We start from the raw sequence: 20,854 nt of genomic DNA, 5'->3' as shown, positions 1-20,854 counted from the left end.
GAGAATTTCTTCAAGCTTGGCTTCTTTGGGAGCTGGATTTTGCCCCAGATGCAGGCACAGTTGAAACTTTGGCTCAGAAGAGCAATTTAGAATCCTGTTGAGGGGAGCCTCAATGGAGCTGCAGGTAAAGCATTAAGGTCTGTCCAGAACTGTTGGACCAACCAGGCCTGGGAGGCCAAAAAGGAGAGAATCTGAGGCCTGCTCAGTCTCCAGTCTCTAGTCTCCCTATCTTCAAAAAGAACTAGGCCAGAATGCTGTAGAGAAAAGGGAAAATGGTGGTAAGAAGAGGGAGATCTGAAAAGGGATTTTCCAGACAAACTCACGGTGTCTCCCTGGTGAGGTGAAGCCCAGTATAAGGAAGAAGGCCAAACATGAGCCCCAGACCTGTCCCTCTCATGGAGACCATCCCAAATCAGTAAGCTGGCCCTGGGGCTTCTTCCTGGACTTTGCTCTTTCCAAAAGGTCTTTATGAGTGATGAGTGTTCAATCTTGTCCCAGCTCTGTCAGAAAGCTGGGCCAGGTATTATCCCACTTTTCTGACAGAGATAATGAGCTTCAGAGAAGTTTGCTGCTTCTATGGCTGGTAAGTGGGTGAAGCAGGCAGGTCTCAAGCTCTGCATAGCTGACTATAAATCCTGGATCCTTTCTGGTTTCCAAAGCTGATTCATTTCCCTGAATGAGCCACAGGCCTTTAGATGCTCCTAAAACTGGGCATGGGCTCAATAGTTCTAAAGACCCTTCTTTTCACCACCTCTCGAGGGCTGCTTCTGCACTCCTGGCTCAGGGCACTGGGGTGCTCCGCCAGAGATAGGGTCTGCGGCTGGGCCTGAGGGAGCAGTCCCACTGGCTTCTGCTCTAGTCACAAGTGTTATAGAGGCTTTGGGATCTGCAGTGGGCTTTCTTTATTTTACTTCCACCCTCAGTTTGTGGTCTGGTTTCCTTGACGGACCCAGAGTCTTTCCAATGTCCTTCCCATCCCCCACCCCCTGTCCCATCAGGATCTTGAGAGAGACGGAGCATCTGGATCTTCCCCACCCTGTGCTCTTTCTATTCTGGGATTCATTTTGGTGAGTAGAGTTGTTTAGGGGACAGAACGCAGAAGAGCTGCTGGGATTATAGAACAATATAAGCAGTGTGACCTGGATTAAAATCACTCAAACTGTGTAATTCTATGGTTTCATAATTATTTTCCTGGTATTATGGCCAAACTCATGGCTGTGAAAATGCCAACATCTTATCTTTTGAGGTGGCAGATGCAGGCTAATAATAGCATGCATAAGAGAGTCCTTTATAATTCTGGACTACCTAATGTGAACTAACAGTGTTGTCCTGACCACATGCTAGTATAGAATGGGTGAGTGGTTCTAAAGGCAGCAGGGGCAATGGGGAGTATCAAGGTGGATTGGAGGCAGCATAGAGAAGGGCCTCGGAGGGGGGTAAGCCAGTTCCCATGACCCAGGCCCTGCCATCACCCACCTTCACACACTACGCCTGTATCCTCATCGTGCCCACAGTCAAAGGTCTCCACCTGTTCACATTCAGCCAGGGCCTCTTCTGTCCCATTGCACAGGGCTACCTGAATAAATAAAGGTCGGTCATCTTCTGCCACAGGCAGATACAATATGCCTGCAGGTGTGTGTCTGGCTGCTCCACAGCCCAGCTCCCGGCACACCACGGCCACATCCTTCATGTCCCAGCCATCATCACACACAGTGCCCCAGCGACCTTCCTTTTCCACCTCCACCCGCCCATTGCAGTGGTGGGCACCATTCACCAAGCGGATTTTAGGTGGATGTTCTGCAAACAGAAGGGGTCAGAGCACACTCAGAAATGTCCTCTTGGGCTTCCCTGGTGGCGCAGTGGTTAAGAATCCGCCTGCCAATGCAGGGGACATGGGTTCGAGCCCTGGTTCGGGAAAATCCCACATGCCATGGAGCAACTAAGCCCGGGCGCCACAACTACTGAGCCCATGTGCCAAAACTACTGAAGCCTGCGCGGCTAGAGCCCGTGCTCCGCAACAAGAGAAGCCACCGCAGTGAGAAGCCTGCACACCGCAACTAGAGAAAGCCCTCACGAAGCAACGAAGACCCAACGCAGCCAAAAATAAATAAATAAATAAATAATTAAAAAAAAAAAAAGAAATGTCCTCTTAGGGCAGTTCCCAGTGTTAAGAGAGGTTGTTTGATAGTGCTGGTGATATGTGGTGTGGGGGTAGGGGGCCTGCTGAGTTGGGAACCACAGAGCTTTGCTCTATCCCATGCTATTACCATCTCCTAAGAGCATCCCACTCCACCTAAGGCCCTCACTCAAAGACACCTAGGAAAAGTTTTTGCTTTCTGAAAACAAAGGAATATGGGCACATAGAGACTTATGGTTTGATTCTTATGAGCTCAGAAAGATCTTAGAAAAAGAGAAGGTTAGAACTAGATCTTTCCCAGAAATGGACACCGAGGCTTAGAATAGGGAAAGGCCTAGAATAGGTCAGTTGAGTTACTCAGTTTCCTTTTGCTCCACTCTATTACTGACTTCACCAGTCACAGGCTCATATTCTCTGCAGAGAGAAAGGGGTGAACACATCACACAGACTGGTCAATCCCTAATCTTTGCCTATTTTTTTTTTGTTGTTGTTGCAGTACGCTGGCCTCTCACTGTTGTGGCCTCTCCCGTTGCAGAGCACAGGCTCCGGACGCGCAGGCTCAGCGGCCATGGCTCACGGGCCCAGCCGCTCCGCGGCATGTGGGATCTTCCCGGACCACGGCACGAACCCGTGTCCCCTGCATCGGCAGGTGGACTCTCAACCACTGTGCCACCAAGGAAGCCGTCTGTCTATTTATTTGGTTTTTGTTTTTTAAACTGGAGTAATGTGTAAAGAGACTCTTTTCTCTAGGATATCTAGCAGAAAGGAGGGATATAAGCCTGGAGATGTCAGCGGCCAGCTTTGCCTGTCTGAGAGTTAAGCTAATGGAGAAATGCAGAGGAAAGAGGGGAGGCAAAGACAGAATGCTCGGCCAGTCGCACATTAGCCATGTCCATACTTGACCCCTCCCACCAACTTCATTTCTTTTTTTTTTGGGACCAAGCCCTTTTGTATGGGATTTCTGTCATTAACAACCAAAATGTCACATCTTACACAGTCAATTACCAAGTTCTTGGCAAAGCCTCTGTAAAAAGCCAAATTTAAAAGAATTATAGGTAATAATGTGAATATGATTCTCAAAAATTAATAGATTAAAAAGAGCAAACATATGTAAGACTCTGTAGAAACTGAATAGATCAAGCAGCTAGCTTAATTTAATAAAAAAATAAATACTGACCTTTGTATATCCTAAACAGAAAATTCACATTCTTTTCAAATTCCATATATAGTATTTAGAAAACTGCTGACTGTGTGTTAGGTCATAAAGAAATTCTCAGTAAATCCCCAGTGTAAAAACTATGCAGACCATATTCTTTGATAAAATTTAATACAAGGATAATACAAAAATCTATAATGAAAAGTTTAAAAAAAATCTATAAGAAATTAATAAAATAGAAGATAAAAATGTATTCATAAGAAATGGTTGTCTCAAGTTATAAAATAAATATGTGAAACATATTTCACATGCTTTGGAAATTAGACAAATAAAAATATTATACATCAAAACTTGTAGGATGAGATAAAATGGTACTGAGAAGAAACCATGCAGTTTTTAATGCACTTATTAGGAAACAAAGATGAAAAATGAATAAGACATTAAAGAACCACATAAAATAAACTTAAAAAGGAAGAAAGATATACTGAAGATAAAGGAGAAATAAATGAATTAGAAAGCCAAAAACCAAATAGATTTGAATTAAAAAAAACAAACCTAGGGCTTCCCTGGTGGCGCAGTGGTTGAGAGTCCGCCTGCCGATGCAGGGGACACGGGTTCATGCCCCGGTCCGGGAAGATCCCACATGCTGCAGAGCGGCTGGGCCCGTGAGCCATGGTTGCTGAGCCTGCACGTCCGGAGCCTGTGCTCCGCAACGGGAGAGGCCACAACAGTGAGAGGCCCGCGTACCACAAAAAACAAAAACAAAAACAAAAAAAAACCCTGGCTGTTTAAAAAGAGGAATAAAGACAAACCTCTGGCAAATATGATTAAGAAAGGGGTCACACAAACCAGAAATGAGAAGAGTGCATAATCACATCTATAAAGGCTGTCTGAAAGTTCGATGAGAATACTATGTATTAAATTTGGGTAAAAACATCCAAATTATTTTAACAAAGGATAGAAAATTTGGAGAATAATAAAAAAGAGGATTTGACAATGGAGGTAAAGATCTAACAGGCTCAGAATGTTGTTTGGGCTAGTTCAAAAGACTTATCAAATAGCAGATAATTCCAATATGGTTTTAAGCTGCAGGGCACAGAAAATATGGAAAACCTCTGAAAACATTCTTATGAGGCCAACCTATCCCTGAAACCAAAACTAGTTCAAAAAATAAAACTCACTTTTAAATACAGATGCAAACATTTGAAATAAATATTAGTAAGTTGTATGTAGCTGCTACCTATGATGATATAACAACTAAGAAGGGTTTATAGCAGGAATTCAATAATTGTTCCATATTAGGAAATCTATTAATGCACTTCTCCACAATAATAAATTAAGAGGAAAAAAATTATATAACCATCATATTAAAATAGTGGCAGGGAGCAAAGTTTTTCAATTCTGTAGCCCTAGCCTAAAGTTCTATCTTTGCACCTATTAGCTGTGTGACGGTGGGCAAGTTACTTATTCTAAATTTTGTTTCCTCATTAGTAAAATGAGAGCTGTTAATGGAGATTAAATGAGATAATCCTAGTATCGTTTGGAATCCTAGAATCTGGTTTGTTCCTGGGGTTTCTACTTTTTCCTTAAGTATTTACAAGGTTTGGTTGTAACTCCTTGCTCACTGAGAGCTCTGAGCATACACTTACCCCACTTCCAGTACTGCCTTGATCCTAGTACAGTACCTATTTCACACCTATCTGATGAGGTAAGTGACAGGGAAACAGGAAGGCCAGTGATGCTGTTGTTTAGACCAATGAGAAGGAGAGACTGGAAGAGCTGACAGGCTCTTTAGGCTAGCTTCGATTCCCTGAGGGAGAAGAAAATCCATGGAAAGGACGCACAAGCCATGGTTTGGCATAATGGCAACTAGTACTGTGGAAGGAGATGTTGGACTTGTCCTTTCCGTGACGTTGGGCCCCCAGGCCACTGTCGGCTTCGCAGGCATGGTTCCCAGAATGCCCTGTGGTCAGAGAGAGGTTGAAGGATGCTCCTCCTCCAAAAGGCACCGAGGTGCTCCCCAGGGTGACATTTTCATGATAAAACCGGTATAGGATGGGGGGAGATGCTCTCTTGTTCTCACAGCGAAGCTCCACCATGTCCCCAGTGAGGGCCTGGGCCCCAGAAGTACTGAAAGTGAGGACAGGATGTGACACTGGAACTGATAAAGGCAGGACGGTCCATCAAAGAGGGTCTCTCGTGCTGGCACAGACTTATAACCCACTCCATCCTCACCCAAGTGTCCACACAGTATCCCTCGAGCCCCGGGGATTCTTTCTCACTGTCGCACCTCCTGATCTAACAACACTGCAGAGACAGTTCCCGTAGAGCTTTGATAAGTTCTGGAGAGCGTGCCTCTGGCCGTGCCACGTAGCCTGCCTCCTGTATCCCCTTGTCATCTCCTTTAGCTCTTCTGCCACTGTAGCCAGTGTCACCGCCGCCAACACCATTACAGTAACAATCCTAGCATGTTCAGACAGCTTCTAACCCTCTTCACGGCCCTGTTCCGTATCATCCTTGGAACATCCTCACTGCCACAGAAGGAAACTGACCCCAGTTGGGACTCTCTGGCTAATTAGGAGAGTGCTACTTACTTCTCATGGAGACGTTCACCACCTCGCTCTGGATGAGGCCGTAGCCATTGTCAGCTGTGCAGTAGTAGCCCCCTGCGTGGCTCTCCCTGATAACAGGGATCTGCAGCTCTGCTCTCTGGGGGCGCTGACTTTTCTGCCCCAGACTCTCCCTTGTGTCCTCTCTGTGCCAGGAGAACGTGGTGTTCCCCGTGCCCTCAGCCACAGAGCAGACAAGGACCAGCATCTTCCCTTCGACCGCCTGGTCCCCCTGGGGCTGGGTCTCCAGGAACACTCCAGACATGGGGATTCCTGTGTAAACATAAGAGGGCAGGTGAGGGCCTGATGTGGAGGCTGTTACTACCTGCTGAGCGTTATGGCAGGTGGAGATGGTAGAAGGTTTAGGCAGAGACGTATTTTTCATCGGGAAGGTGCATGCTGAGGGCCTTCAGGAAGGATCACCCTGCTACTGAACACTCCAAAACTTCAAACTTGCACTTTCTCCACACTCATTAGCCTTCACTAATGCCCATAGCCTACAGTGATCTTGCTCCTTCCTGATCTCCAGATAAACTTGGGGCAGTGGGTATGGTGGGAGGGGGACAGGGGGAGTCCCCACCCACCTCTGCCACTTATTCATTGCATGATCTTGGTAGATAAATTAATCTCTCTGATCCTCAGTTTTCTCAAAGATAAAGTGTGGATAACCATACCAACTTTATAGAGTTCTCATGAAGATGAAACAAGATATAAGATGTATAAAGAACCCATTACACGGGAGATGTCCAGCAAATGGTAGCTATTACGGGTACCACCCTCCACGGGCCTGGCTGAGGTAGGAAATGTAGCAAGGTGGTTAAAAGGGCAAACACTGGTACCAGAGTGCCTGGGTTTAAATTCCAGCTGTGCCATTTGTTTGCTGGGTTCCCTTGGTCAGGCCATTTAACAACTCTGTGCTTTCAATTCCTCATGTGTAAAATGGGGATGACAGTAGTATCCATTTTACAGATACTTTCACCCTACTTCACAGGGTTGCTGTGAGGACTAAACATAAAACTGCTCTGAGCAGTGCCTTCCTAGTACTTGGTAAACTTTCTACAAGTCTTCCCCTCTGCAAATATTTCTGAGCATCAGAGGGGTTCTGAATTGAGTGCAACAGCTTGGGTTAAGGCTTAGCATTTAGTAAACTTATTATAAATGCGGGGGATCCTTATTGTTGTTTCTATCATCATCATCATCATCATCATCATCATCTCATCATCATTATCACCATCATCACTTTGTTCCTTCATTGCTCTACCTGGGTTAAATGTGCCTCCTAGTTGGGAGTCATTCTCTGCAGACAGAGACCATGATTTATTTATCTCTTGGTTCACTGAGCATACTTCAGTGCTAGGCATACATAAATGCTCCAGAGAGGGATTATTTTCTGACAGGGAGAGCAAAGCTATTGGGAAATGGTGCCATGGTAGCAGTTAATAAAGCAGAACCCAGATGGTTCATTGTAGCCCCCACACACACGGGGATGGGGGGAAGCACAGTTGAAAAGACAAACACAGGTCTGAATGGGAGCTACTGTTCTTCTCTGTGCCACCCAGCCCGGCAGTCCAGCACTGAAGCTCAATCTACACTTGTATATAGGATTGGTGACTCTGTTTTGAGATACTGTGAGATGCTGTCATCACTTCACACCAGTAATATCCTGAGTCTTCCTTCCGTATTGATGAGATCCAAAACTCTGTGAGCTCCAGTCTGACCTCAGGGTGTGGCCATCCTTGAAGAAGGAGTAGCCAGCCACCACACTGTTCTGTGACCCAGCCCTACAGCTTGGGCTTTTTGGGGGGGAATTTTTCAGTTGGCAATGGAGCTAGAAATTATTAAAAATCAATTTGGAATTGTAGCACATTGGAATGAATTGCAGAGAAAATGTTTGTTGCTCTGATAAAAATCTTAATCCAATGGAGCTGGAGGAATCAGGCTCCCTGACTTCAGACTATACTACAAAGCCACAGTAATCAAGACAGTATGGTACTGACATAAAAACAGATATATAGGGCTTCCCTGGTGGCGCAGTGGTTGAGAGTCCGCCTGCCAGTGCGGGGGACATGGGTTCGTGCCCCGGTCTGGGAGGATCCCGCATGCCGCGGAGCGGCTAGGCCCGTGAGCCATGGCCGCTGGGCCTGCACGTCCGGAGCCTGTGCTCCACAACGGGAGAGGCCGCAACAGTGAGAGGCCCACAGACCAAAAAAAAAAAAAAACAAAACAGAGATATAGATCAATGGAACAGGATAGAAAGCCCAGAGATAAACCCACACACATATGGTCACCTTATCTTTGATAAAGGAGGCAAGAATATACAATGGAGAAAAGAAAGCCTCTTCAATAAGTGGTGCTGGGAAAACTGGACAGGTACATGTAAAATTATGAAATTAGAACACTCCGTAACACCATACACAAAAATAAACTCAAAATGGATTAAAGACCTAAATGTAATGCCAGACACTATCAAACTCTTAGAGGAAATCATAGGCAGAACACTTTATGACATAAATCACAGCAAGATCCTTTTTGACCCACCTCCTAGAGAAATGGAAATAAAAACAAAAATAAACAAATGGGACCTAATGAAACTTAAAACCTTTTGCACAGCAAAGGAAACCATAAACAAGACCAAAAGACAACGCTCAGAATGGGAGAAAATACTTGCAAGTGAAGCAACTGACAAAGAATTAATCTCCAAAATTTACAAGCAGCTCATGCAGCTCAATAACAAAAAAACAAACAACCCAATCCAAAAATGGGCAGAAGATCTAAATAGACATTTCTCCAAAGAAGATATACAGATTGCCAACAAACACATGAAAGAATGCTCAACATCATTAATGCAAATCAAAACTACAATGAGATATCATCTCACACCAGTCAGAATGGCCATCATCAAAAAATCTAGAAACAATAAATGCTGGAGAGGGTGTGGAGAAAAGGGAACACTCTTGCACTGCTGGTGGGAATGTAAATTGATACAGCCACTATGGAGAACAGTATGATTTCTTAAAAAACTACAAATAGAACTACCATATGACCCAGCAATCCCACTACTGGGCATATACCCTGAGAAAACCATAATTCAAAAAGACACATGCACCACAATGTTCATTGCAGCACTATTTACAATAGCCCAGAGATGGAAACAACCTAAGTGTCCATCATTGGATGAATGGATAAAGAAGATGTGGCACATATATACAATGGAATATTACTCAGCCATAAAAAGAAATGAAATTGAGTTATTTGTGGTGAGGTGGCTGGACCTAGAGTCTGTCATACGGAGCAAAGTAAGTCAGAAAGAGAAAAACAAATACCGTATGCTAACACATATATATGGAATCTAAGAAAATAAAAGAAGAACCTAGGGGTAAGACGGGAATAAAGACACAGACCTACTAGAGCATGGCCTTGAGGATATGGGGAGGGGGAGGGGGAGGCTGTGATGAGGTGAGAGAGTGGCATGGACATATATACACAACCAAGCGTAAAGTGGATAGCTAGTGGGAAGCAGCCGCGTAGCACAGGGAGATCAGGTCAGTGGTTTGTGACCACCTAGAGGGGTGGGATAGGGAAGGAGGGAGGGAGGATGATGCAGGAGGGAAGAGATATGAGAACATGTGTATATGTATAACTGATTCACTTTGTTATAAAGCAGAAACTAACACACCATTGTAAAGCAATTATACTCCAATAAAGATGTTAAAAAAAAAATCTTAATCCCAGGCCTGAACTTTGGATCATTCCCCTTCAGTGTAAAACAGAGGTGGTGTCAGACATGACGGAATGGAATGGAGAAAGAGACTGGACTTGAGAGGGTTTGCTTAGGCTGTCTGCCCAGCTCACCCCTCCAGCCACAAATTTATGGTGGAAGGAAGGAGTGCCAGCTCTCAGGGTCTTCTCTCATTGTGTCAAGATCCAGTCTTCAAAGTGGGATCTGTGAAACTCTAATTCAAAAGATACATGCACCCCAAAGTTCATAGCAGCACTATTTACAATAGCCAAGACACGGAAGCAACCTAAATGTCCATTGACAGATGAATGGATAAAGAAGATGTCGTATATACAATACAATATATACAATGGAATACGACTACTCAGCCATAAAAAAGAGTGAAATAATGTCATTTGCAGCAACATGGATGGACCCAGAGATTATCATACTAAGTGAAGTAAGTCAGAGAGAGACAAATATCATATGATATCACTTATATGAGGAATCTAAAATATGATACAAATGGACTTATTTACAAAATAGAAACAGACCCACAGACATAGAAAAAAAATTTATGGTTACCAAAGGGGAAAGGGGGAGAAGGATAAATTAGGAGTTTGGGATTAGCAGATACAAACTATTATATATAAAATGGATAAACAACAAGGTCCTACTGTATAGCATAGGGAACTATATTCAATATATTGTAATAACCTATAATGAAAAAGAATATGAAAAAGAACATATATGTTACATATATTCAGTTATATATGTATAAATGAATCACTCTGCTGAAAAGCAGAATCTAACAGAAAATAATAAATCAACTATACTTCAACTTTAAAAACATGCAAAGTGGGACCCATAAGGAGGTGGAGAGAAAGCATTTAGAACTTTCATATTATATTAAACATTGCCTCATCTTTCCTCATCAAAACATTTTCTGTTTTCTTTTTAAATTTATTTAATTTTTTGGGCTACATTGAGTCTTCGTTGCTGCGCGCAGGCTTTCTCTAGTTGCAGTGAACGGGGGGTACTCTTCGTTGTGGCGTGTGGGCTTCTCATTGCAGTGGCTTCTCTTGTTGTGGAGCTCGGGCTCTAGGCGTGTGACCTTCAGTAGTTGTGGCATGTGAGCTCAGTAGTTGTGGCTTGGGGGCTCTAGAGCACAGGCTCAGTAGTTGTGGCACACGGGCTTAGTTGCTCTCTGGCATGTGGGATCTTCCCAGCCCAGGGCTCGAACCCGTATCCCCTGCATTGGCAGGCGGATTCTTAACAACTGCACCACCAGGGAAGCCACAAATGTTCTGTTTTTGTGTATGTTTTACAACATTCACCATCAATACAGGGATCTATATCTATGTAATACATTTAAAGTACATGCTGAAAATTTTTTTCTTGATAGAGTGAAGTGATCAAATAAGTTCAGAGACAACTACTCTATACCTTTTAGCCACTTTGAAAGTTCCACCATTAGACTAGGAGGTTGGGGTGGAGGGCGAGGGGGGCATAAATACTGATAAAGAAAAAGAAGTCTTAAGCCCTCCTGGAGGCCAAAAGGTTTCTTCCTCCACATTGAGACTGGGTAAGTTTTCCAGTAAAGATTATAGAGATGAAATCTATTTGATTAAAGAAATATTTGAGAAATAAGATTTATGTGACCAACTTGGTAATAATGACAGGGCAAAGGAGAATAAGAAATGATGACTCCAGGTTACACTGAGCCTGGAACAAGGATTAGACCATAAGTGGCCTTTAACTTTGACATATTACTTACAGACCCTTTCCTTAGACGAAGGTACAATTGGACATATGCACACATTTTTACCATGATTTCAGGGAGTTCACTGGATCCTATGAGGCTGATTCAGAGACCCTCTAATGTGTTAAGAACACTCTTGCTTAAAATTATATCAGATATAATATAATTTATATCATCAGACATACAAGTACTAAATTTATAAGTATCACTTCCCCTCCCTATAATATAATGAATACTTTCTCAAAGGAATGATTCAGGAAGAAAATGTAACTTTCCAGTCTAATATAAAACAAAGCTTTCCTCTTTATTTCATTACATTAGAATTCTAATTAAAAAAAAAAGAAAGAAAGGGAAACAAGTTAGGCACAGATAGTTTGTAATCCAAATAAAAGATTGAGGGAAGTTCTTGTTTGACTCAGAGCATCTCCCTTGCACACTGTTTTTCTCTCTGTTATAAATATTTTTCCATCACTGTCTCCAGTGCTTCTGGTGGAGGCCGTTGAGCTCCTGTGGTCAGAACCAGGAGAAAGTTTTCCCAACAGTACATTGCATTGTTTGCTTTTCCTTCACAGTTAACTTCTTTCCTGTCCCAGGGCTTAATAGTAAAGGGAAAAGAATTCATTGCCTTGGAGGGTCAGGATAGGGTCTTTCACCCATCAAACAGGCAGGTAACAAAGATGAATGTGACACTGGAGTATTCCTACCCCGGCTGGAACTAGGGTGAGACACTGGCCTCCTGCTCTCTTTACCCCAGTCCAGGCCCTGATCCCTGGGAGGCTGAGAGAGGCGGTACCTTCCTTGCATGGAAGAATAAGTATGATTCCCAGAGACTGAAAAGAACGAAAAAGCAAGTAACTCACCTGACTGCACCCTGAGAGGAGCTGTGAGAGAATAGAGTCAGAGAGTTACCACAGGACCAGGATAAAGATCTTTTTTAAAAAAGTTATAACCCTCTAAGAACCTTCCCAACAACTCTCTTTTTCCCTTTCTTTCTATCCCTTCTTCCCTCTACCCTCATCCTCCCTTCCCTTCTATCCTCCCTCCCTCAGTTCCTCTATTTATTTTCCCTCCTATTTTTCCCCTCCGTCTTTCCTTCTTCCCTGACTCACAAGCAACGCTCTCGTAGAATCAAATACTTGTTTTGTAAGACCCACAGTTTATAAACACAGTCCATCTCATTTACCAGAAGCTGGTTATTTTGTAGGTAAAATCTCAGAAGTTTTGTGATTTATTTTCTCCTCTTTCACCTTCTCTTTTTAAGACTTTTTTTTTTTTTTGAGACATTTTGCCTGCCTGGTGGCAACACACAAGCCAGGAAGGACCAGGAAGGAAATGCAGGTGTCCTCTCACATCTAGTTGACACTGTTTCTCCCTTTATCCCTGTTTAGATCTAGTACTGCATTTGCATCCATATACAAGAGTCATATTAATCAGCAAAAACCACAATCTCATCCCATCATCTTTGAAACCTCTCCAAAATTTAAGTCTAGGAAAGTTAGAGCTTAGCCAAAAATATGGTAGCTTGAAGTGGAAGTGGGGTTGGGGGCAGAGTAGGATTTACATGGGCTAGAAATAGAATTTACCCTAACAGAAAATTCCTTTGATGTCCTTTTAAGAAGTTTTCCAATTTTCCTAGAGATCAAAGTAGAAATGGTTATTAAACAGAGGGAGAAGGCATCAGTATTTGGAAAAGAAACTCACAGTACTTTATTTTTCCTAAGACCCCTGCTCTGCTCAGTACCCATCTGCATATTACCTATTGGTCCTGAGTTAGAAGTTGAAGTCCATTCCTACTCATCCCAGCAGAAGAAGAAGAGGTTCTGTGATGCCCAGGCACAGGTGGTTCTGCCCTGGCTGCCCCCAAATCCTGCTCCAGCATCCTACCCACCAAGGACCAGAAGCAATGGCCACAGCAACATAAGGTTGGAGACAAGAAGTTCTCCCAGTGACAAGTGCAGCTCAGGTCCTAGAGCAGAATCCACAGTCTATCCCCATGGACTGTGAAGCCAGGATTGGGCACTGTGGTTCAGCAGGGATTTTATAGAAACAGAAAAAAAGGAAGTAGGAAAGCTCTCTGTTTGACAATCAGCGTTGTCCCCACCCCCAGCCCCACATATGCTGAGAAAATAAATATTCTTCTTTACAGAGTTTCTCAGATATGTGTGTATTGATTAGAAATTCTCCTTAAAATGTAAGATGTCTTCACCTTATAGCTAAAGTCCCCCTAGGGAAGCTTTCTAACTTGTTTTGACTTTGCCGATTTAGTTCTGTACCTGCTAAAGTTCAAATTATGTGCATGGTCTCTTTCAAAGGGAAATCCCCTTTACCACTCAGAATGCATGGTCCGTTATGCAGTTCCTAATATTGTGACACCACGCTAACACTGCATGGCTGCCACTCTTTGGAGATATGCCCAGATGACGTGAAGAAATAAATAAGCATTTGTTAAAAATAATGGTGGATTAGGATGATATTAGTTGGTATTATGTAGTCCGGGGACTCAGGAAGATACAAATTCTACCCAACCCAAGTCATCCCTGCCCATGAGACGTTCCAGACTGGTACAAGCAGAATGGAAGAAGTAATACACTCTGTGGTATTAACCTTGAGGCATTAGCCCCAAATTACTTTACAGTGGTCTGAAGAGCTTTAACACACAGAGGGCAGGTCACATCTCTCTCCTCACACTTCAAAGTTCAAGAATAAATTTTGAAAGAGAGCTCTTATATCAGGCTGGAAATAGAATCAGTCTAGTGTTTAAAAGAAGCGACTTTAATGAAAGGACTGACTCACAGAGATGGGGACAGGGTTGAAACAATAAACTAAACACGATGGGTCACCCCGAGGCCAGTCACAGTGGGACACTGTTTCAGCTGAAGAAGCAGTGTGAAGAAGCAAGGGGAGGAAGGACTGTTACAAGAGCCCAGTGAGAACTGGAGTCACCAAGGAGGGGCCGCCAGGCGGAGCTGTGACTGTGGAAGGATGAAGCTACTGCTGGAGATGAGACGCTGAAGCTGAGAGGGAGGGGGAAAATGCCCTGGCCTCTGCTTGCTGCCTGGTCTCCCCTTAGCACCTCCTACTGATGGAGTCCAACTGTACACCAGAGAGGCTGGCTGATGCAGTCTGCAGGAGTCAGCATCCCAGGGCACAGAGCAGCAGAGAAGGGCAGAGCATGGGTCTGGGGTGAGGTGAGAGTGGCTCAAATCAAGAGTAACTAGTGTAGACCTAAATGGGGGGAAAAAGGTTATACCAGCATTAGAAGCTCCTTCCCAGCAAAAACCTTTCTTTGTCCATGTTCCCCTCCTGATACTGTCAATGTGTGGGTTGCTGAGATGAGACCAAGAAGATATTTGGGTGAGGCAAAACCGAGCACCTTGATGATCCTCAGTCAGCCACGTTAAGGAGGAATTTTTTTTTTTTTTTTTTTTTTGCGGTATGCGGGCCTCTCACTGCTGTGGCCTCTCCCACTGCGGAGCACAGGCTCCGGACGCGCAGGCTCAGCGGCCATGGCTCACGGGCCCAGCCGCTCCGCGGCATGTGGGATCCTCCTGGACCGGGGCACGAACCCGTGTCCCCTGCATCGACAGGCGTACTCTCAACCACTGCGTCACCAGGGAAGCCCCAAGGAGGAATATTGACAATGGAATAAACAAGGCAAATGAACTCTTCTTTACTAGCAATTTGTTGGCTCACAAGTGGCCCCTGTACGTGGAGGGCAAGGAGAGACCAAAGTAAGAGGTAGACCACTCCAGACGGGTACGTGACAGGTTTAATAAGCAAGGCAACTTACTCACGAGGCTTGCCTTGGGTGGCCACAAGTGAGTGATTTTTGCCCTCACCCACCATATCTTAAGAGTTTGTTTAGAGGCCTTAACTGGGTTTAGGCACATATACTGTCAAGACAGTCTCAAGAACACACTGCTCTCTCAAAGGCTGTGTACTTGAAAATGGCTCCCACTGTGGGAGCACAGGGAGGGGGTGAGGCACCTACGATTGTCTGGGTCCAGTACTTGGGTCAAGTGGCAGTCATGTGCTCTGGTTATTTCCTCCAACATTTTACCCCTCGTGATCGACTCTTACAACTTCACAGAGCCCCCTCTCCAACGATGTGCCCTGAGTGGTCAGCAAGGGGTCTCACCAGCATGGAGGTGGCTCGTTTGGCGGTTATCTGGCTGCACCAGAGTCAGATACCACAGCAGCAATATGGGCACCTGTAAGAGAAAACACAGATCAAGATAAGGATTCCTAAAATAAGTAACAGTTTTTTCCACCAAGAGCCCCATGATCCAAACCATTGATTTACTAAGTCCCCTAGGCTGGGGGTCCGATCACTCAGGATGTTCGTTTACTTGTGTTTTTATATGATTTAAAGACGATAACATTGGCAGATTCAGCTCTGAACATACAACACTTTTTGGATCATGGCACCAGGTTTCTTCTTGCGAGGCAATAATAACGTTCAAGGCTATTTTATTTTGGAGAGCAACTTTTCTCCTCCATTGAGAGCATTTCAGTGTTTGGTAAGGACAGGCTTTGCTGGCTGTCATTTAAGGCTTGCTGGGTCAACTTTGTAAGGACTTCTATATATGCTGTATTGTCCTCCAGGCCAATGGAGGGAACAAAGACAACAGCCAAACTGACCGTACTAATGGAAAACAGAACATGCCCACCCGACCTCGAGGAGAATGAGGTTGGCAGCTTCAGGAACTTGACTCAGGTGTGCTCTGGGTGAGGCAGCACGGTCAGGCATGAGGACATGGTCTGGGGGTAGGATATGCCACACCAGAACCCTTACCTTTTCTCCTCTTTTAATGGTGTGTATCCCGTTCCAGTTACAGTGTGTTTCAGCAAGTCCAGTTTGTAGCAGGGCAGTTGGGCCCCAATGGAGATCTAGTAGTTCTCCCTCACCCAGGGGTGTGAAGTATCTCACCCATCCTGGCGGGACTGAGACAGGAAGACAAGAATGCAGCCATTTTGGAAAAGGACCAGGGAACGGCCTTGAGCAAAACAGGCCTTGCCAGCTAAGGAACAAAGGCCCTGGGGGCCAGAGTTCCAGAGATAAAAAACTAGGAATAAAAAGTTAGCTTTATCTCTGTTACACTAATGAGTATACCTGGTTGCCACAAGACAAAAAACTCAACTATACATTTTAAACTTACCTCTTCCTGTACTTTCTTGCAGAAAAGTCTCATGCATTTCTTTCCCCTCACAGAAGCACTCCCTATTCCTGATAGCCACCCTTTGATCACCTGCTGCAGATCAAAGAAGTCTGATGATTTCTGGAAATGAGACAAAACCTCACTTTTGTTATAAAAGCAACTCGGCCCTTCTACAGGGGGAGCTGGCACTTTTCTTCTGCCTTCGCCCTTCCGCGCAAGTTAACTCTTTAAATAAAAAGCTCTGCTTGCCTAAGAATCTTGTGGAGGCCATATTCAATTCTATGATATTGCTGTCTAAGAATCTGGAAAGGGCCCGATGACAGGATGTCCCACTGAAAATTTCAGTAGACAATTCCTTACCTAGGCGTGACGGGGCTTGATGTTCTCAGCAGCATAGCTCATTGATCCAATGGCTGTTTCTTGTGATTCCCATACCCTTACGATATTTAGTGCCTCAGCAGTGGTCCCCAGTCTGGCACATAGGGCAACAGGCCCTGCTGGTTAATCATTCAAATGTATGAAAGCCTGGGACATGACTTTGGTCCACCCAGCCAAGGTGGGTTTTCCTGTTAGTAATTTACTCTGCTGTTTTCTGTTTTTGTTTGTTTGCGATACACGGGCCTCACTGTTGTGGCCTCTCCCGTTGTGGAGCACAGGCTCCGGACGCGCAGGCTCAGCGACCATGGCTCACGGGCCCAGCCGCTCCGCGGCATGTGGGATCCTCCCGGACCCGTGTCCCCTGCATCGGCAGGCGGACTCTCAACCACTGTGCCACCAGGGAAGCCCTGCTGTTTTAATATTCTATTTTTCTTTTTTATTAACCTGCTGCTTGCAGGTTATAGGGGAGATGGAACCTCCATTTAAGGTCTTGTTCTTCTTCCCAGTCTTGCATATCATGACTTTTGAAATGTGACCCTTAAATAATGTCTATTTGATGAGGGTACCTCTACATGGTTCTCAGCTTCTTTAAACCCCTAATGGTGGTAGCCTGATTTGCTTGGCAACGGGAAAGAGCTTGAGTTAAGCCAGACACAGTATACACACTCACCAAGGCATACTTAGAAACCTCACTCAGAGGGAGGGGGTAATATAATCAATCTGTCAATCCCTCACCAATTGGGAACTCTGCTGGATGGTTCCAGACTACTTTGGCAGTTGCCTTGGATGTTGTTTAGAGTACACAAAACATGCTGTTACTGTATTAACCAAGTCACTATATTTTAAAGGCAACCTGGCATCCTTGACACTACGTCATCCTACCCAGGTGTTGCGGTGGCCACTCTTTTTGTGCACTCAATCCGCTGTATCTACTGAAGGGTCAGTTTGTAGGGCTTGTACCTAAGCTAGGGCAACAGCTTCCTGATTGCCAAGAGATGTCAGTGTCTGATGAGCTGGAACATGGAAGACAGTGAGGATGGCCTCAGGCTCTTGCAGGTGAACCCAAATGTCTTTCCACATACCCTGACTCCCAGGGGCTTACTTATGATCGTCCACCCCTCGGCTCCCCATTGTTCAAGCCATAGGGTTAATCCCATTAGAAAAGCCCAGCAGTCAGTACAAGGGGTTAATGGCCCGAGTTCATGAATGATCCGCCAGCCAAACTGCTTGAGGCTAGCCCACTGGCTGCTGTGTTTGCAGGCATCTGAATACCAGACACAGAGGGAATGTTTTTCATTCACTTTTTATAGGCTTCAGGGGGCTACCACAGGAATAGAGGGGTGCTATTTGGAGAATCTACATACTCTACAAGGCCTAGTAGTGCCCACATTTTTAGAGACAGTGGGCTGGCAGATAGGGTGCTCCTTTGCTGCAAATAGGCTGCAGCTAAGTTAGAGTGGGGGTTTGAGCCATGGCGGAGGTGGGTTGATGGAACATATTTTTAATCCACCCCCTGATAGGAAGGGAAGTTCTTACCATGATGTGCTGTTCCTTTGTGAGATGCCGTACCTTGAGGAGTGCTGTGTACACTGCTAGGGGCTGTTGCTCTGTGGGAGTCTATCGGATTTCTGCCCCCTTCCAGAATCCTAACTATACTCTCTCCTTCTTTTGTCTCTGCCACAGTGCCTAACTCACACCTTCCAGAATCACCGATACATCTAAATCAAATGGTAGCCCTGCTTGGGTGATGCCCAGAGCTTTAATTTGTTTCATTAGTATTTTTGCCTTCTCAAAGGTGGCTTGCTGCTCTGATCCCCAGCCCCCTATATGCCTTCTTTTTACTAGGAAGTATAAGGGACAGAGGCACTGTGCCAGGTGGAATAAAACTCTTCCCAAACCCCCAAATCCCTGCAAAGCTTTTCATCTCGTTTACATTCTTAGGAGTTTGATAGGCTTGCATCTTATCAATTACAGCTTCTGGGACAGCGCACATCTTACCTGACCAGACAACTTCCCAAACTTCATGGTAGTGCCTAGGCATTGAATTTTTGCAGGTTCACTGCTTATCCTCTGTCTTGCAGATGTTTCAGCAAAGCCTACAGAGTGTCCTGCAGCAGAGGCAAGTCTTCACGTGAACATTATATAATTAATGTAATGGGCCAATTTTACTGATGTGAGGAAGAAAAGGAAGGACAGATCTTGAATTATCATCCCATGACATATTGTGGAACTGTGCAGGTAACCTTGGGGAAGTTCTTGAAAGGTCCATGTGAAAGCAAAATGATCTTAGTTATCAGAAACCTTATTTGTAAGATATCTTCCTCATGAATCTCTTGAAGATGAAGCACTTTTGTAAGAACATTTATGTTAATAACATATATTTATATAAAATAAACCTAAAGAAAGTTTAGCATCAATTTTTATTTGACCAATAATATAAGAAAATTTTGTCCTTTTAGTAGATGAAATAAAATGAAGTTTCAGTTTTCCATAAGTATATTATTGACATCAAGTTTCATTTTTTCTTTATGTCAGTTAAATAGAGCTCTTAAAAAATAATTTTGGCAATATCCTTCAGGGTAGAAAAATACCACATATACATAACATATAGCCATAGATATATGTAAACATACACAGAAATTTAAACATAGACCCCACAGTTTTTTTTTTTTTTTTTGCGGTACGCGGGCCTCTCACCGCTGTGGCCTCTCCCGTTGCGGATCACAGGCTCCGGACGCGCAGACTCAATGGCCATGGCTCACGGGCCCAGCCGCTCCGCGGCACGTGGGATCCTCCCGGACCGGGGCACGAACCCGCGTCCCCTGAATCCGCAGGCGGACTCCCAACCACTGCGCCACCAGGGAAGCCCAACCCCACAGTTTTTATTCAAAAACTTTAGCCATGAATCAGGTACCCACTTAAATGGCAAATGCTTTTTATTAGTAATTTTGGGGAAGACTTTTAAGATTTGTATTTGTCCTTGATGAATAACCTTATGGAGGCTGTGGATTAGATTTTGAGCAAGAGAGATTCTATAGCAGTCTGTATTTAAAAAATTCTGTCCCCCCTCCCCAGACTTCTTTCAGTATTTGCCCACTGTGTTGGGCAGTGTTTTAGTTATCTCCTGGGGTGTTTATATTTTAAAGACATGATAAGATTTACAACTTCGAAGGACAGAGAAAGAATGCAAGTTTTCTCCTAGGTGTTTTGGGCTATATTTCTCTATTATTGTAAGTCTAGAGTAATTGTTATTTAAAATTTTCCTTTGTATGGGGGCTCAGATGGCATGAGGAGCACCGTCTGTTTTATGGTCAATCATCATAATATCCTTCCCCTTGTTCTGTTCACTTTCCCAGGGATTTTACCTCTTAGCATCTTAATCAGGCTTTGTCACAAGCACTTGGACCTTAACCTGTGGCAGCTTGTGCCCTCCTACCTTTGTAAAACAGTGCGTCAAGGTCTCCAACTGATTATTCTGCTCTTCCACCTTTCTGCCAGTCCTGAGCTAGCAGAGCAGTGGACAACGGCACATCTTTCTCTAACTTCACCTCTTGTTCCAACTTTCTAATTCAGGCTTCAGCTTCCAGTTGGGTATTGGTGGCCAGCCTAACTGCCCAAGTAGAGGCCAGCCCACTGAAGCAGCCATTCATTTCTCTTCCTTGCCACAGTGCACTCACTATGTGTACTTTCTCAAACAAATGTATTAAAGCAGCTGGCATTTTCAGGGCATTCCTGTACTCACTTGGCAGTCCACACACATCTAACACAGAAGCCACCCCTCCACATGTAGAGGTCGATGACCAACTCAGGATTTCCCCCATAGATGTCAGTTTCCCAAGGCCCTTTATGTTGGTTTCCTGGCTGGCTCACCAATTGTTGGTTCACAAACTGGCCCCCATACACGGAAGGCAAGGAGAGACAGAAGAAAGAGGCAA

The 20,854-nt window shown here is 44.5% G+C and overlaps 1 protein-coding gene across 1 annotated transcript; it reads right to left on the bottom strand.

Moving 5' to 3' along the window:
• Window positions 1–1,468: 1,468 nt before the first annotated feature.
• Window positions 1,469–18,944, bottom strand: LOC137209187 (Fc receptor-like protein 2). The gene is made up of 6 exons (XM_067710525.1): window positions 18,918–18,944; window positions 15,521–15,593; window positions 12,243–12,263; window positions 5,888–6,175; window positions 5,164–5,454; window positions 1,469–1,797 (listed from the first exon to the last, which is right to left on the bottom strand). Exons 1-6 carry the CDS (start codon window positions 18,942–18,944, stop codon window positions 1,469–1,471), a joined length of 1,029 nt encoding a protein of 342 aa, XP_067566626.1.
• Between the last annotated feature and the right edge of the window lie 1,910 nt (window positions 18,945–20,854).

The sequence above is a fragment of the Pseudorca crassidens genome, chromosome 2 (assembly GCF_039906515.1).
Source record: "Pseudorca crassidens isolate mPseCra1 chromosome 2, mPseCra1.hap1, whole genome shotgun sequence".
Lineage (NCBI taxonomy): Eukaryota > Metazoa > Chordata > Mammalia > Artiodactyla > Delphinidae > Pseudorca > Pseudorca crassidens.
The sequence above is the reverse complement of the archived record's forward strand: the minus strand, read 5'-3'. Positions and strand labels throughout refer to the sequence as shown.

Coding starts and splice junctions, on each gene's coding strand:
- LOC137209187 (XM_067710525.1), bottom strand. CDS start 18,944: ATGAAGTTTGGGAAGTTGTCTGGTCAG. Junction 12,264..15,520: donor AACGAGCCACCTCCATGCTG/GTGAGACCCCTT, acceptor ATTCTCTCACAG/CTCCTCTCAGGGTGCAGTCA. Junction 5,455..5,887: donor GGTGAACGTCTCCATGAGAA/GTAAGTAGCACT, acceptor TGCCTTTATCAG/TTCCAGTGTCACATCCTGTC.